This window comes from Capricornis sumatraensis, chromosome 1, assembly GCF_032405125.1.
Source record: "Capricornis sumatraensis isolate serow.1 chromosome 1, serow.2, whole genome shotgun sequence".
NCBI lineage: Eukaryota > Metazoa > Chordata > Mammalia > Artiodactyla > Bovidae > Capricornis > Capricornis sumatraensis.
The window spans coordinates 189,249,941-189,267,078 of NC_091069.1; the positions used below are offsets into that span (position 1 = coordinate 189,249,941).

A 17,138-nucleotide genomic window follows, 5' to 3' on the forward strand; every position below is an offset into this window, starting at 1 on the left:
CAACTGCACAGAGCTCAGAGGGGAAGGGGCAGGGGCAGGGGGTGGGAGGGGCAAGAGAGAGCACAGGCAGGCACTTTTTGTGGGGGCAGGAGGATTCTGTGGAGGGAATGAGAAGCAGTGGGGACAGGCTGTCGCCAGCCCACCCCTTCCCAGCACCGAGAGGCCGGCTCTGGGTGGCAGTGACTTTGAGTTGGTTGGAGGGGGTGCCAGCCGGAGCAGTGGGTGACCCTCACATGTTTGCGGGGCTGTAGCACAGCAGGTGGAGCTGCAGGTTCTGGTCCCAGTGACGCAGCAGCAGGAAGAGACCACGGGCTGCAGCCTTGAGGTTGGCCAGGTCCAGGCCGTCGGGCAGGTGCTGCGCCCGCAGCCAACAGTCAGCCTTCGCAGCTGCCAGTTCCCACTCGCCGAAGGCCCCCGCACAGCGGTGCTCCAGCCACGCAAGCGCCACAGCCGTGGCCCAAGTCCGGCCCCGCAGGTCAGCACCACCAGGCCCTTCCGACCCCTCTGAGGCCTCAGTGTCTGATCCCCGCCCACTGTCCACCTGGCCCGGACCCTCGGAACCCGAGCTGGGGGACGGGCTGCAAGCCGCTGTGGCGCTGCCACCCTGGCCAGCACTGGGGGCTAGGAGTGCCCAGGGAGAGGAGGCCGAGGTGGGGCTGAGGCTGGCCCGGTGCACGGCAAAGGGCGAGGCACGGCACAGGCGCTCCTGCGAGATGCGCACCGCCGCGCAGAACAGGGCGTCCAGGCGGAAGGAGCCGGGCGCCTCCTGCAAGCGCACCTGAGGAGAGAGGAGGTGGGGGGAGAAGCGAGCTGAGGCGGCGCCCTGGCCCTGGCAGCGCCACCCTCCACCTCCCGAGTCCTCACCAAGGGCAGGTAGTCATGGCCGCTGCCTTCACTGTTGCTGTCATTGACTTGGCCCGTGTTGGGGCTGCAGAGTCTGTGGCTGTCTGGGCCCCTGGACTTCCAACGGCCCAGGCTGATCCGAGAGGGAGGCCGGGGAAGCGGGCGATAAGACCCTCCTATGGGGGCTGCATGGTCCCGCAAAGCAGAACTGGAGTTGCCAGTTTGTTGCGGGTCCCAGCCACCTGCCAGAGAGTCTCCCTTCAGTCCTGACTGGAGCCGTTCAGTGGTGGTCCCTAAGCCTGCTGCTCCCTACTCCGTTTCCTCAAATGTGAGTGTTACCTTTAGAGTGGACAGCTGTGGGGAAAGGAGCTGCATCTACGTGGCTTTGAGAGATCGGAGGGGTACGGGCAGGTTCAGCTGGCTCTGTACGGGCACAGAAGATAGGGAGAAGTTTGGGGAGGTGGCCAGTGAGGTGAGAACTGGCTCCTGGGAGGCCACCTGGGACAGACCTTGCTTACCTGAGCTCTGCACCTGCAGGGCTGAGGGTAGGACCTCCCTGGTGGTAGCGTCCACAGCTACAGGACAGGTGAAGCGAGAAGGGGCAGAGCTGACCTTACTTGTCTGAAGGGCTCGGAGCCAGGACCTCCGGGCGTGACCTACAAAACCAAGCAGCAGCATGTGGGCTGGGAGGGTGTGCATGCCCACCACCCACTCTACAAAGAGGTTCACAGAAAAACTTCTCCCATAATGCCATGGTTTCTTCCTTTGTCCTTTTTTTTTTTTGCCAGCACCTTGAGGCTTGTGGAATCTTAGTTCCCTAACCAGAGATCAAACCTTGCCCTGGCAGTGAAAGCGTGGAGTCCTAACCACTGGTCTGCCAGGGAATTCCCAGCCCTCTGTCCACTTTTGAACAGAATGGAGTTCCTTCTTGGGGCCAGCTCAGACTCCTCAACTTTGACAAGAAGTGATTAGGCTAAATGCTCAACCACCTTGTTATTAGCAAGGCTAGGCTCCCTGGCTACCCACAAATGCAACATTCTGGACACAAACCGGAGGAAGCATTGAGTGGTGCCTTTTCCATCCACTCATTTCAGCACTGCCCTGTAGAATTTTCTGTAATGATGGAAATATTCTGCATCTGCGTGATCCAGTGTGGTAGCCACGGGATCCAGTGTGTATTATTCCTTAGAGTCTCCACTAAGCATATGAAGCATGGCTAGTGCAACTGAAGAACTGACATTTTAACTTTAATAATCTTCCTAAATGAGAGATTTGTTTTTACATTATGGGCACTGTGAATCATTACAAGATGAAATTCCCTCTCTGTTGGCTGCTAGGAAACTTGGCCAGTTCTGGGTCCCCTGCTTGCAAAGGTACATAACCTCATAGTGTATATCTTTAATATAACCTCATTTTCTGTTTCCTTTTATTATCCCTTCCCCTCACATTACCCTGCTTAACTTTTTTTCCTTGATAATGTGGGTGAGCTGCCTCAAATCATTTGCGAGCGAGGTGAGGTACAGTGAGGGATCACACAGGCCTATGCCTCTGCCAGTCTCTGCCCCGTATGGTTTCCTTGAGCCCTGACTGCGCCCACCAGGAACTCACCCCAGTCAGCCCTGGTCTCACCCCCTCTTCGAAGAGCCAGCTGCTCATTGTCCCGAACCACAGAAGCTGCTGTCAGTCGATGGAGTGCTTGGTCCCAAGCATTATCTCTTTCGGGGGGTGACGGAGGCAGTGAGCCATCATCCTGAGGCCCCCACAGCGTCTCCAACCCAACACCCACCTCCCAGCACACGGGCTGCTCCCCACACAAGGCCCGGATCACCACATGGCAGCGTGGAGCCTGGGGAGGCTGTGCTACTGCTGAAGGAGCCAACTCCCCATTGAGGGGAACAGCGGTGAACAAGAAGGGTGGTTCCATCAACATGTCCCAGTCCATGGGGGCTGGGGAGAGCAGATTTCCTGGGGAGAAACAATGGTAGGAGCAGGGGCCACGTGGTGCCCTGGGCTCCACCTCCCCATAGCCTCCTGGGTGACAGAACGCAGCTTCCCCATAACCTTTACCTGAGTCATCCAGGCCCTGTCCCAGCTGCTGCCCTGGCTCAGGGCCTGGCCCATCGGGTGCTACACCTAGAGAGGGGTGCCGGGGGCGTCCAGGGACTGGGTTCACTCGGCCTTGAGGGGATGAGAGGCTTCGGCCAGCCAGAGCCACTCTGCGTCGACGGCCCAGCACCTCAGCACTCAAAGCCCCAGTCTGCACCTGAGAAGTGGAGTCCACTGGTCAAAGAGTGCAGAGCTCCTAGCCTGATCAGACATACACACACGACTAGCCATGTGCCCTTTTGTCTGAAACCCTAGATGGCTGATCACCACCCTTAGAGGTGAGGCCAGGCTCCTCTGGCCCCTGGCCCCCTTCCCTATGTCATCTCACAAGCCCATTTTACTCATGGGCTTGTCTGTTTTTACTCAGGTCTTTCCCCTTTCTGCCTGATTGACTTCTTATTCTTCAGAGGAGGCTCTTGCTTTCCCGACTTCCTCAGACAGGGTTAGTCACCTTGACTCTGAACCCCCATACTGTCATGCTTCTGTGCTTGTCAACATGTGTCGCATGGTATCATCATTATATATCATCACCTCTCTGTTTTTTCAAGTAGACTTAATAATAACCACTGCACAATCTATGGCATACAGCCAATGGTCAATAAACGTTTGCTGGATATGGTGGGATGTGGATGGAATCTCACCTTGACTGGAGCCAGTGGGGATGGAGGCAGGGGACAGGAGCGGGAGCTGGCAGATTCTCCCCAGGCTAGGCTTCGGCAGCCCTGCTGAGAAGGGGGATCCAGGGGAGTGCTGCCCTCAGGGGAGCCCGGGCCCTGGGAGACGGGGGATGCACTGCTGCCTGTGGAGCCTGGGCCTGGCTCTGGGCTGGCAGAGCAGTGGGTGAGCACATACTGCTCCCGGATGTACGAGGACTGGAAGATGCGGTGCCATATGGCTGTGTCAGAAGAGGGATTAGGTCCGGGGTCCGTGACTGGGTCTGTCAGAGCATCAGCACCTATGGAGAAGTAGAGCAGATCCCAGCCCTGGCTGCTACACAGACAGACACACACACGCACACGCACACGCACACGCACACACACACACACACACCCCGCCCACTTCCCCTCTAACACACACACACACACACAGAGGCACTCACTCCGCTCTGAGTCCCCAGCACAAACACACACACACACACACGCACACACACACACACACACCCCCCCCGCCCACTTCCCCTCTAACACACACACACACACACACAGGCACTCACTCCGCTCTGAGTCCCCAGCACAAACACACACACACACACACACACCCCCCGCCCACTTCCCCTCTAACACACACACACACACACAGGCACTCACTCCGCTCTGAGTCCCCAGCACAAACACACACACACACACACACACACACCCCGCCCACTTCCCCTCTAACACACACACACACACACAGGCACTCACTCCGCTCTGAGTCCCCAGCAGCCCACCGGCTGGACAGCTCTGCTGACACAGTGCCTGTTCCCAGTGGCTCTGAGGTGCCAGTGGGCTCAGTGCCAGGGCTGGTGGCAGATGGTGCTTCCTCTGGGGATGGGAACACTGAGCCGCCCAAGCTCTGCCAGCCAGGCTCTTGGCCCTGGAGAGGGATAGACATTGAGGAGAAAAAAAAAAAACCTGATTATAGTTGTACACTCTATCTTTTTCCAAACAGGATTTAAGATGGCTCACTGCAAGAGGCGATAAAGATTATAAAGCAGAAATGAAAACCCAGTACTAAGAAAGGAGGAAACATATATGCCGACCACAGCGTTACTAGAGCTGCTATGACTGGGCTTCAGGTTTGGGCCTGAGCTTCCTGGCAGCCAGGGAAAAAGGCAAACAGTCCATTTTACAGCTCTCCCAATCAAAAAGGAGCTAGCATGCTTGGTTCTTCTAGAGAGATAAAGCTTTTCCTAGTAAAAATAACTCATGTATCCAACTCCACCTCTGTGTCAAGTATCCTACCAACAGTGTGCAAGTCATGAATTTCTAATTAAAACACCCCTATGAAAAAGTGTAAGGGGCTCAGAGAGGTTGACTGACTTGCCCCAAATCAGATGGTCAGTACACAGCAGAACTGGGATCTGAGATTTCATCAAGACGATGCCCTGTGTGGCCCTGAGTGTTACAGGAAATAAGCTAAATGTTGCTTTTTGTAGGGCACCGTGTGAAACAATGAGCAGGTTTCAACAAAAACCTCAAAGCTATTGCTGGTGCTGCTCTCTGTGTGCTTTGGTGACCAAAGGCATCACTCTGTAGGACAGCTCAGTGGGAGATCTTATGAGGGAGGCAGGCTGCAGTCACCTGAGGGACCCAGTTTGGTCCCTGGGGAAGTCTAGAGGGTAGCAGTAGATGAGTTTGGCAGAGAGAAGCACCGGGAAGAGGAAATGGGTTTGTTGTGTTTTTTTTTTTTTTTTAGGAAATGGGTTTTGAAGAGACACAGGGGCTTCAGCCATCCCAGGCCCACCTCCCACCACCCCCCAACCCGGGCCTACCCCCGGTGGTTGGGACCGGAAGCCGTCCACCCTGAAGAGTGAGCAGTAACCAAGAAGCTGGTCCCCAGGATAGAGCGCGGGGATCTCCCGGGGTGTCAGCAGGGCCTCTACTGCATCCGGAACAAACCAGTCCACAGAGATGTCACTCAGCGCGGGCTCCAGTGCCTTCCTCAGGGCCTGCACCAGCTGTGAGGAATGACCAGAGGGAGCCCGCGGGAGAGAAAAAGGTGCCACACAGCCAGTGGAGAGGGGAGGCCACCCTTCTGCTGCCGCTATCTGCCCAGCACCTTGCTGAGGCAAGCAGGGCAGGGGCAGGCCTGGGTCAAGAGGAGGAACACGGGTAGGAACAAGCAAGGAGACGGAGTGTTCAGTCCTCAAAGCTTAGTGTGAACTGTCCTCCTGGCCTGTGCCATGTGGATGGGGCAAGGCTTTTCAAAGACATGGCTCAGTACCAGGACACAACTTAGGACAAGGTTTGGGGAGTAGTCAGAGGCCATGTCCCCCACACCTTTGGCCTTCTGCAGCACCCCACAGCAGGGTGCCTGGAGACCTCACAACCTGACCAGGATCTGTTTCAGATTCAGTGCCACTTGGGAGAAGGACCCTGAGGAGAAGGGAGCAGGGCCCAGGCTCAAGCTCACCATGGGCTGCAGCCTTTCCCCAGGTCTCAGGAAGTAGGCCTGGCCCCTGCTGAGAGCAGACAGACCCTGGAGCAGCTGGCGGCAGGCGTGCCCCAAGCCAAAGGAGAAGCACCTGACAAGAGAAGGGGAGCAGCTGTGGCCTCAGCAGCCCTCTTTGGGGGCCCAATCTCAGGAGCCTGGCTCTGCACACTCTATCCTACCTGGCTGCCCCTCTATGCCACCTCATGAGCTCCAGGGTCTGGTGGGTCACAGCGGCCACGGGTGAGGCAGCGGTGAGCAGGAAAAGCTGCCTAGGGTGGGCCCTTTGCTGGGGCTGCCCCAGGGCCCAGTCCAGAGCAGCCCACACATCTGGGGTGCCGTCCACAGCCTGTAGCGTCTCAACGCTCTCACAGATCAGCTGCACAGCTTCCTGGGGGAAGAAGGCTTGGGCTGGGCACACCGGGCTGGGAGGACTCTGTGTGCACACCCAGTTACTCAGGTGTTTCCGACTCTTTGCAAACCCTGTGGACTGTCGACCACCAGGCTCCTCTGTCCATGAGATTTCCCAGGCAAGAATATTAGAGTGGGTTGCCATTTCCTCCTCCAGGGGATCTCTTCAACCCAGAGATCCAATTTGTGTCCCTTGCATCTCCTCATTCGCAAGTGGATTCTTGACCACTGTGCCACCTGAGAAGCCCCTGAGATGTCTCTACTGACCCCCAAATCCCTAGGTCACACTCACATCACTGCAAGGCCGGCTCTCTGGGAAGAGGGGCTGCACCGAGATGCCAAACATGGCAAGGTTGATGAGCGTCTGGGGCGGGAGTGACTTCACAGCCAAAACAATGGCATCCTGGGGAGGGCCAGGGAAGGCAGGGTGAGGCAGGCCCCACTGGCGCCAAGATCAACAAGGGATGAGGGGCCAGATGAGGGAATCTGGGCAAGGCCCAGATCAAGGCCCAGTCACAAGTGTGTGACTGTGAGAGAGACCCCAGCGTGCACGGACAACTCTGAGTTCCTGTGAGAGACATTTGACCGTGGAGGTGCATGTGAACCCTGGGGTTTGGGATTAGGTGTGACCTAGTATAAATTTGGGATTCCCTGGTGGCTCAGATGGTAAAGCATCTGCCTGCAATGCGGGAGACCCGGGTTCAATTCCTGGGTCTGGAAGATCCCCTGGAGAAGGGAATGGCAATCCACTCTAGCACTCTTGCCTGGGAAATCCCATGGATGGAGCAACCTGATAGGCTACAGTCCATGGGGTCACAAAGAGTAGGACATGATTGAGTGACTTCACTTTCACTTTCACTTAGTGTAAATTTATGTATGAGAGGTGGGTCTTGTAATCTGGGAGAAACATGTGTGTGAGTATGAGAAGGAGAGAGGTAGGTGTGTGTGTGTGTGTGTGTGTCTTTGAGAGGCAGCCCCCAGCCCACCTAGACCCACTGCCTCGCCCATCCCCCAGCCCACCCACACCCTGCCCCACAGGCCTTGTGTGCCACACTACTGCCATCCAGCAGGAAGAGGAGCTCCCGTGTAGCTGTGCCCAGGTGTCCGGGCTTGGAACTCAGGTCCGGGCAGAAGCTCAGCACCAGCACAGGGTTCAGCAGGATGTCCTTGTGGAAGCGTCGCTGCAGGAAGCACACCTGAGCACGGGAGCCCCGAGTCATCCTGGGCCAGGCTTCCTGAAATTCCCACCTGGGCTGGCAGCAGGACTTAGCTCTGGGACCTTTGTCCATGCAATCCACCCAGACAGGGCACCCTTTTGTGTCATCTGAATAAAGGCAACGGCAGAGGCAGGTGGCTGTCCTCTGCCTGTGTCAGTCCTATGCCCCATCCTCTGAGACACGTTCCAGGGAGACTTGCGTGGGCCTGCTGTGATAGAACTCATCAGCCTGTCTCAGTGGTAGCAGCTACTGAGAGCTCCCACTGAGAGTAGAGGCCTCCTGCCCATCCCAACCTAAGCCTGCTCCCCTGTTCCTCCTGCATTAATGCAGCCAGAGGTGAGGCCAGGACCCTAGGCCATTATACCTGCCGGTCCCCATCACTGTCCCTTCGCAGCAGCCTCTGGAAATCCCGACGGGCTCTCACTCGGGCCTCGTACTCTGCTGAGCTCAGACTGCCGGCCTCCAGCATCAGGTGGGGCTGGTGGGGCTCTGGGGAGGAGGGGACACAGCTCTGTCAGGGAAGCTCCCGTCTTTAGATCCCCAAGCACTCAGCCCCACCAACCTGGGAGAACTCTGCAGGTTCAGCCTCCCTGCACTGCCAGGCCCACCCTCACCAATGACTCAATTGTTTGGCTCTGGGCCCAGAAATCATTGAAAAATGCTCCCCAGGTGGTGCTGAAGCAGGCAGCACTAGCCCACCATGTGCCGCAGTCTCTCACCACTGGGGTGCAGCAGGATCTCCAAGGCCCGGTCACAGCGGTGGCCCTCTGCCAGTGTGACACAGATGGTGGCTGCAGAGCTGGCATGAGGTGGGGCATCAGCCCGAAGAGCATGAGAGGGGCTCTCCAGTCCTGAGGGTGTTAGAGGCAGGAAGAGGTGATGATCACGCCATCCTAAGCTAGTCCCAAGAGCACTAATATCACCTTCCCAGACAATAATGGGGGGCAGGGGGCAGGATCGTGACTGATTCAGCTCAGCTCTCAGAGTCCAATCTATAGGGTAGACAAGGGGGGGTCTGCCTGCTTTCACGGTCTGGGAGGGGACATCCCAGGTGTGTTCCTGGCTGGTCAAACAGTTCTGTATCAACAACTGCTGATTTAACATTCTCCTCCACCTTTTGCACAAGGAAACTCAACTTCATCACTTGGACTGGTCTCATTGTAAGCATTGCTCTTCTCACTGGTGAGTGGGGTGGAATGTAAAGAAATGACATCGTTAAACCTACAGGTGTGAGTGTTGCGTGGAAGTAGCCAGCGGATGATCCCACTGGGAGACTAGAGGTTCCTAGGTCTTAGGTCCCATCTTCTTTGTACTCTGCTCCTCCCATCCCTGAGCCTTGAGTTGTTTCCCAGTCAGCTACATGGGGAGGGATACCCACCTGCCAGCAGGCACGGCCCAGTCACCAGCATCTCAAAAGAGAAGGTGTACGGGGCAGGGCAACGGGCCGGGCCCAGGAACACATCCCGAGGAGCAGCTGGCTCCTCCCAGGCTGGCCCTTCACCCTGAGGGCTGCTCACTCCAAAGCAGCTGGTGGGGCTGGAAAGGAACATGAGGAGGGTCACTCGGCCACTACCAGGGTCCCTAGCCCCTCTGGCTGACTGGCTCCAGCCCTTTCCCACCCTGCCAACCCCCCGGGACACCCTGCCAAGGCCCCCTCACCCGCACTAGACCCAGAGAAGCCGAGGGAGGGACGAAGGGAATCACCATAGGCCCAACCTGTCGTCACAGAGCCCCGGAGGCCTGGGGGGCCCCGGTGGGCCTGGCGGGGCCAGAGGGGTGAGCACAGAGGGCAAAGCCACGTGAAGCACCCCGTCAGGCCTGGAGGGCAGCTCCCGGCTGCTCCGCAGGGTCACTGTCATGGTGCCGGCCGCGGCGATGAGGCCTGTGGGCAGCACCAGCGTGGACCGGGCCTGGGCCAGATCCAAGACAAGATGACCTATGAGTGAGGAAAGGGATCAGAGGGGGCTGGAAGCAGAGGAGATGGGGGAATACAGGGTGGGAGCAGGCACAGTCAGGGAGCTTGGGCAAGGAGAACTCTGTGAGGTTGGAAGGATGCTGGGCTAATGTATTGGTGATGTAAGATGGAGGCGTGAGATGAATGGTGGTAGAAGGAGAGGCAAGTTGATGGCAGAAGGATCTGGCTGTCATCAGGAAAGGCAGAAGTGACATCACTGCTAATGGAAAGCTGAGGAGGAGAAGGGGGATGTCCACACCACCCCCAAGGTCCTGTGGGACGCATACCCTCTGCCTCTCTTTCTTTACCTGCTCCAGCCTATTCAACCCGTAGGCCTCATTTCCCTAAAGAATGCTTATTGACATCTCCCATTGCCTGGGACCCTCCTTGCTCACAAATACCCTGCACATGAATGGTTGAGGGTTGAGGACTCCCCACTGCCCACTAGCTGTGGCTCCAGAATTTTCTTCTCTTTTTTCTTTTTTTTTGTAGTTCCAGAATTTTCTGCCCAAGTGGAATTCAGGAACAGTAATCTATTTGGAAGCTGGCTAGAGGATATTTGCATACCAAGTATTCCATTTTACTTAGACCAAGGGGTTTGTTTGGGGACTGGTGATATCATGGGCAGCACCGCTGCTGCTAAAGGGAAGATGGCCAGGTGTCTAAGGTGGCAGTCAAAACCCTACATGGTTGGGCCCCAGCCTACCTTTATAGCCCTCCTGAGCCTCATTTCCCCAGGATGATCATTTACCCATTCTTCTGAAAAATACTTGCTGAATAAATGAAGGGGAGAAAAAAATGGAAGGAAGAAATGAAGGTAAGAAGGACGAAAGGGGCTTCTATCTCCAGCATCTGAGGCTTGGGACAGCCTGATACAGTGAAGAGAACACAGTGTCAGGTTTTGAGTCTCTGCTCTGTGACTTCTGATTCTGTCTTTTGTTTAGTAACTCTCTTGTTTAGGGGAGCCTTGATTTCCTCATTTATAAAATGGGAGTCATAATTATATGACTGTGGTGAGGAATGAATGAGACAATAATTGGGAAGCACCCAATATGTAAAAGGCTGTTGCTGTTACTCTTGTCATCTGTTAGAGGGGGAAGGAGAACCACACTTGCATTACCTACCTCTCTGGATTCAAAGGAGGTGACACCAGTGACTGAAACCGTGAATCACTATAAACATGAGGCATTTTATCACCGTTACCCTGTATAACTTGCTTCTGAACCTTTGCTTACACCGTTGCCCCTGAGTAGAGTGCCTTTTCTCTCCTCTTAACCTTCCTACTACAACCCACCCTTCCTTTCAGTCAAATGCTGGCTTCACCTTCTCTGAAATATTCCCGAGGCCTCAGCCCAGAGCTCCCTTAATCCTCCAACTACCTGCTCGGCTTGTGCCAGCTCTCAACACCACTGCATTCTATCTCTCTTCTTACCCAGATAGTAAACCCCATGTGTAGGAATCAAGTGAACGCACAAATAAATAAAAGAATGGAGTGTGAGCCAGGAATCCTAGCAGAGAGGAGGGCTTCTATCTCCTCACCCAGCACTCTCTGAGCCCCTTTGGGTCACTTTTTTTTTGAGAGATGCTGGGACTCAGAGATGACCAAAACACCGTCCCAGGCCCCTGAGCGAAAGCTCCAGAGGGGAGAGCCTTGTGGACTGCTTGCTGTGTCTGTCCACCTGGCTGCAAGCCTCGGATCAGGCCTGGTTCACATCCCACCAGCACCTGGTCAGCGTCAGGGGCCCAGTCCTCTAACGTCAAATGAAAGGGTGAATCAATGAATGAAAAAACATTGACGGGGAGCGGGGCGGGGGGACGGGACAGGGAGGGGTGGGATGCAGAGCGGGTGCTTGCAGAGGGGTGGGATGCACAGTGCGTCTGCTACCAGAAGATGGGGCGGGGAGCGCCCGGGACTCACCCTGCGCGCAGCGGCGGGGCGTTGAGGCCCCCAGCGCCGGGCCTAGAGCACTGCAGCAGGCGGCCTGCGAGCGGCGCCGGCTCTGCAGCTGGAAGGAGACGCGCCGTCCCGCGGCCTCCGCCTCGAAGCCCGAAACCACTTCAGCCTCCGCCAGCGGATACACGAACACGCCTGGGGCGGGATGAGGGCACAGGCGATGTTGGACCTTGCCAGGCCGGCGCTTGTCCACCACCCCACGCCCCCGGCCCGGGCCTCACCCTCCACCGGCTGCGGCTGCGGGTTGTGGTAGGTGAGCCGGGCCCGCAGGCTGAGGCAGGGTCCGTTGGCGCAGGCCCGGACCCAGGAGTCCGTGAGGGGCAGCGGCGTCCAGCTGGAGGGGCAGTACAGGCCGGGCATGGTGCCCTTGGGGGAGGGGGCGCTCTATGAGGGGTGCGCAGGGTGAGTTCGGGGCGCCCGGCCCCACCCTCCTGAAAACCGGCGGGGAGATTTTTAACTCCGGCACGGGGACAAGGACCTGCTGGGGGCCCGAGGCTGAGCCCTGGGAATCGACCTGGCGGACAGGTGGCGAAGGGAGGGAGACCGGGGGTGGGGGGTGGGGGCGGAGGCGAGATGGGCATCCTCGCCGGTTACCTGGGCAGCCCGGGAGGAGCGCAGCTGCAGGCAGCACGGGGACCGGGGAGCGGAGGGTTAATGTTTAACTGGAGCTCCGGGCGCCCAGCAGTCCCTTCACTGGCTCCTGGAGGGGCGGCGCGGGTGGAGGGAGTGGGGTGTCACAGTTGTTCCATTACCCCCTCCCGGGCCTCACCGCCACCCCAGTACCTGCCGGCCCCCCGGGGCTCCCCGCGGCTGCCAGCTGTTGGAAGTGGCGCGGGTGGAGAGACGGAAGATGCTCTGGGTGGGGAGCAAGGGTTTAAAGGGCCAGCATCCTTCTGGGTGCATCTAGCCCAGCAAAGGTTAGCAGGGGCAGAGTGGGATGGGGAACCAAAGGGCTGCAGTCTTTCTCTGGCGCCTCAACTGAGAGGGGCGCTGAGACGGGCTGCAGGCCGGAGTGGAGGGGGTTCGGTTGGGAAGAACAAAGTGGGAAGGGAAAGGAAGGGGTCTTACGAAGGCAAGAGCGGGAGAGGTGGCCGGGGGATTCCGTAGGATCTGTCCAGGACACCTCTCCCCATCCTGTTAGAACTGATCTGGGATGGGGGTTGAGGGGGGGACGCTGCAGTCGCCGCTGCCCCCACAGCCGAACTGTCAGGGGATGCTGCAGGCTGGGTCTAGGGATCATCCCCCTCCCCGCGGGCAGCCTCAGCCTCACCGTCGCGTCCTCTGCGGAGTTCTGGGCGGCACGACAGGACTGGGCTGGGTGGTGCTGCCTCTGCGCCCCGGGCTGCCTTCAGTCTGGACGCCTGCGAGGCGCCCGCTCTTGACTCCCGCTGCGACCGCTCTGGGTCCGCACAGGGGCGTCGGCCCTAAGGTTGCCGGTCCCGCCCCCGCTCGGAAGGCCGCCCCTCCAGCCGGTCTCGGCCCCTCCCGCCGCTGCGGCGGGGCTGCTGCTCCCCGCCCCCTTCGGGAGCGGTACCGCCTCCGCGCCAGCCCCGGCCGCTCCAGCCCCTGGAGCTCCAGCCAGACCCGGCACCGCAGTGCAGGAGCCGCATCCCGGCCGCCGCACAGCCCAGCATCAGTGCGAGACCCGGGCCTTTGAGGCCCCGCCCTTTCCGTCCTTCCGGAAACGAGGCGTTCTGCAGGTGCAGCAGAAGGGCTCAATCTGCAGGCCCCCCAAACCAGCACTGCAGCAACTCCAGCTACCCCGATTATCCCACCTCTACCCTCTTCACCCCTCACCCCCACAATGGTTCAACTTTTCATCACTGCAGAGACCCTAATCACCGCAGCAAACCCCAGGGCTGCATCACCATAGGACCCCCATCCCAAAAGCCTGACCCTTTCCTTTGCAGAGTGCTCCTTCATCACTGCAGAAACCTTCCCCATCCTGCAGGTGTCTTCAGCTAGTGTGACCACTTCAGTCCACTCCATGCAGGGATTCCCATCACTGCAGCGATTCTTCCCCCTCCAGTTGCCAACCTTCCCACCACTGTAGTGCCATCTCCCCACTTTTTTCTGGGGATGGGGAGGGTTGGCGGATTGCCCTCTCAGGCTATAACTTCCAGGAACCTTCAGTTGCCCACCACCTTGGAAGTGAGGCCTTTCAACCTGCAGAGCCTTCTGGTGGCTGTAGACTGTCCCATCATAGAAATGATCTCCACCCCAACCACATCACTGCAGCACCTGCAGGAGAAAACATCCCCACGGCCTGTAATCAGGTTCTTTTGTTATCGGCTGGACTGACAGCGTTATGCTGCAAAAGATTAGGAAAGTCCATAAAATCTTCCCCCAAAACCCCTGGGAAAGTGACCATGTCTGGTGTCACCCATGCAAACTTTCTTGCAGTGGCCACACTCACCTTCTGCAAAGAGAGCTTGAGGAGACCTGGGAGTGGGGGGCAGTCAGTGGGGAGTGGGCTTTCAAGTTAAGCTTGGCATTCTCACTCCTGTCTATTTACTCTATCCTGATTCTAGTCACTTATTCCACACTGGTCCCAGGGGGGACCCTCTGCCTTCTTGAGCACTTCAAGCCTTTCACTGGCTCAAACCACTTAGCATAGTGGAAACAGCTTAGCCTTTTCCCAGGGAACTTCATGAGTAGAAATGCACAAGGATGATACAGGAGGCATAGCCAACATCACAATGATCTAGTTCACTGGGAGCTCCAGCAGAGTTGCAGCCCTATTCTTTCCACACTGTCTAAGCCCTGACTGCATGTCCTTTCTTCTCCCTTCTCTATTGAACCCTCTTCCAGCCTCAGAGTTGAATGTTCCTCTACCAGGCTTGGGGAGAAATGGTAGATGGTGGGGGTGGGGGTGGGGTGGACGGGCCCTCCAGGGACTCCAGGTCCCTAGGCAGTGCCAGCCCTGACCTTGAGGGCTCCATGGAAGTCCAGGCAAGTGACCACCTCCTCATGGGTGTTTTGTGCTTTGCCCCTTCTGAACAAGCCAAGAGCTACATGTACAAACACAAAGCTGCAGGGAACAGTCATTCAGTTCAGTTCAGTTTGGTCGCTCAGTCGTGTCCGACTCTTTGCAACCCCATGAATCGCAGCACGCCAGGCCTCCCTATCCATCACCAACTCCCGGAGTTCACTCAGATTCATGGCCATTGAGTCAGTGGTGCCATCCAGCCATCTCATCCTCTGTCGCCCCCTTCTCCTCCTGCCCCCAATCCCTCCCAGCATCAGAGTCTTTTCCAATGAGTCAACTCTTCGCATCAGGTGGCCAAAGTACTGGAGCTTCAGCTTTAGCATCATTCCTTCCAAAGAAATCCCAGGGCTGATCTCCTTCAGAATGGACTGGTTGGATCTCCTTGCAGTCCAAGGGACTCTCAAGAGTCTTCTCCAACACCACAGTTCAAAAGCATCAATTCTTCGGCACTTAGCCTTCTTCATAGTCCAACTCTCACATCCATACATGACTACTGGAAAAGCCATAGCCTTGACTAGACGGACCTTAGTCGGCAAAGTAATGTCTCTGCTTTTGAATATGCTATCTAGGTTGGTCATAACTTTTCTTCCAAGGAGTAAGCGTCTTTTAATTTCATGGCTGCAATCACCATCTGCAGTGATTTTGGAGCCCAGAAAAAGAAAGTCTGACACTGTTTCCACTGTTTCCCCATCTATTTCCCATGAAGTGATGGGACCAGATGCCATGATCTTCGTTTTCTGAATATTGAGGTTTAAGCCAACTTTTTCACTCTCCTCTTTCACTTTCATCAAGAGGCTTTTTAGTTCCTCTTCACTTTCTGCCATAAGGATGGTGTCATCTGCATATCTGAGGTTATTGATATTTCTCCCAGCAATCTTGATTCCAGCTTGTGTTTCTTCCAGAACAGTCATTAAGGGTCCTCAAACACACAAAAATAGAAAAAGACGTCCTTGCCTCGGTTCCCGAGGAAAGCTTGACTATAAAACAGTGTCCAAGGAAGATGGTATCTCTGTCAGAGACTAGAAAACACTCAAAGAAGCCAAGCTGTGCTGGGAAGCTGGGCTGGCCCTAAGATCCTCCTGCTGGGGAGGCTGTCTGAGCTGAGGCAAATGGAGTGAGAAGTGGGTCTGCAGCTCAACCAGAGGTGTAAAGTGTCTTGCAGGATGGGGTGAGGGTGCAGGCAGCCAGGCCCTGGAGAGGAGGGGGTTCTGTGGAGGGGCTCTGAGGCCCAGCTGGGAGGCATGCTGATAGAGGGGCTGCAGCCTGGCAGGTGGCTGAGGACCAGCAGGGGGAGCGCAGACCCAGAGGGTCCCAGAACCTGGTTTCAGGAGGTAGAGGAGATTCTAGGCAGGGAATGGCTTGGAGCCTGAGTGCTCTGCCATGTGCCAGGTGTAGGGGACATGGGGGAGAGAGAGCTACAAAGGCATAGCCTCTGTCTTAGAAGGCTCACACTCTGGTGAAGAAGGCAAACACACAGTTACCATAGGCTAGGATGAGGGCTGCATTACAGGGATATCATAAGCGCTTTTAGCTGGGAGCTTTTAGAAGCAGCAGCTAATCTGATGGTTGAATGGGGAAGCCATGTAAGTGGAATCCTAAGCGGGAGTTATGCAGTGAAGAGGAAGCAGGGGGTCAGCTCACCAAAAAACGAGGTCAGAACTAAGGAAAGGGTAAGTAGGAGTGCTTTGTCACTGTCATTGTTTTCTCTAGGCTAATATTTGTCAAGCACTTACTACTGGCCGAGCACTGCACTACGCATGAGTCAGTCACCTCCTTTAATGATGAAAATAGCTCGAGACAAGTACTATTACTATCTTACATGTGAGGAAAATGAAATGCAGACAAGTAACTTGTTCATGATAAGCTAATAAAGCAGTAGAGCCAGAATGTTGAACTCAGGTGGGCTGCCCTCAGACCACAGACTACTGTGATAGACAATACAGTTGCTACCACAGACAATACAAATTTATTAATGTTTATTTTGTGGTTTATTTCTCTTTGATTTTCCCTAAATCCCTTTTTATTCTGAATTTTTTTAAAAGTTGAGGGATTTCTCTAGAGGTCCAGTGGTTGACTCTGCGCTTCCGCTGCAGGGGGCATGGGTTTGATCCCTGGTCAGGGAACTAAGATCTTGCATGCCTCGAGGCACAGTCACACACACAAATAAAATAAGTAAGTAAATAGAGATATAGTGACATATACCAATGAATTAGTTTTAGGTGCACAACAATGATTTTTTAAAAATAATTTATGTATTTTTATGTATAATTTATGTAATAATTTATGTATAATTGATATTTATGTATCTTTGGCTGTGCTTCATCTTCATTGCTGCAGGGGCTTTCCTTTGGTTGTGGCAAGTGGGGGGCTACTCTTTGTCACAGTACATGGGCTTCTTGTTGGGGTGGCTTCTCTTGTTGCGGACCAGGGGCTCTAGGGCACACAGACCTCAGTAGTTATCGTGCAGGGGCTTAGTTACTCCACAGCATATGGGATTCTCCCCGACCAGGGATTGGACCATTGTCTCCTGCA

The 17,138-nt window shown here is 56.0% G+C and overlaps 1 protein-coding gene across 1 annotated transcript; it reads right to left on the reverse strand.

Moving 5' to 3' along the window:
• Positions 1 to 229: 229 nt before the first annotated feature.
• On the reverse strand, positions 230 to 12,997 carry VWA5B2 (von Willebrand factor A domain containing 5B2). Its single transcript, XM_068977936.1, has 21 exons — positions 12,888 to 12,997; positions 12,212 to 12,317; positions 11,839 to 11,983; positions 11,582 to 11,752; positions 9,426 to 9,645; positions 9,088 to 9,245; positions 8,429 to 8,560; positions 8,074 to 8,198; positions 7,533 to 7,688; positions 6,785 to 6,895; positions 6,264 to 6,472; positions 6,064 to 6,175; positions 5,423 to 5,608; positions 4,353 to 4,524; positions 3,591 to 3,904; positions 2,911 to 3,100; positions 2,452 to 2,808; positions 1,362 to 1,499; positions 1,183 to 1,266; positions 865 to 1,109; positions 230 to 778 (listed from the first exon to the last, which is right to left on the reverse strand). The coding sequence occupies exons 3-21, from the start codon at positions 11,975 to 11,977 to the stop codon at positions 230 to 232; spliced, it is 3,768 nt and encodes a 1,255-aa protein (XP_068834037.1). The 5' UTR covers positions 11,978 to 11,983; positions 12,212 to 12,317; positions 12,888 to 12,997.
• Between the last annotated feature and the right edge of the window lie 4,141 nt (positions 12,998 to 17,138).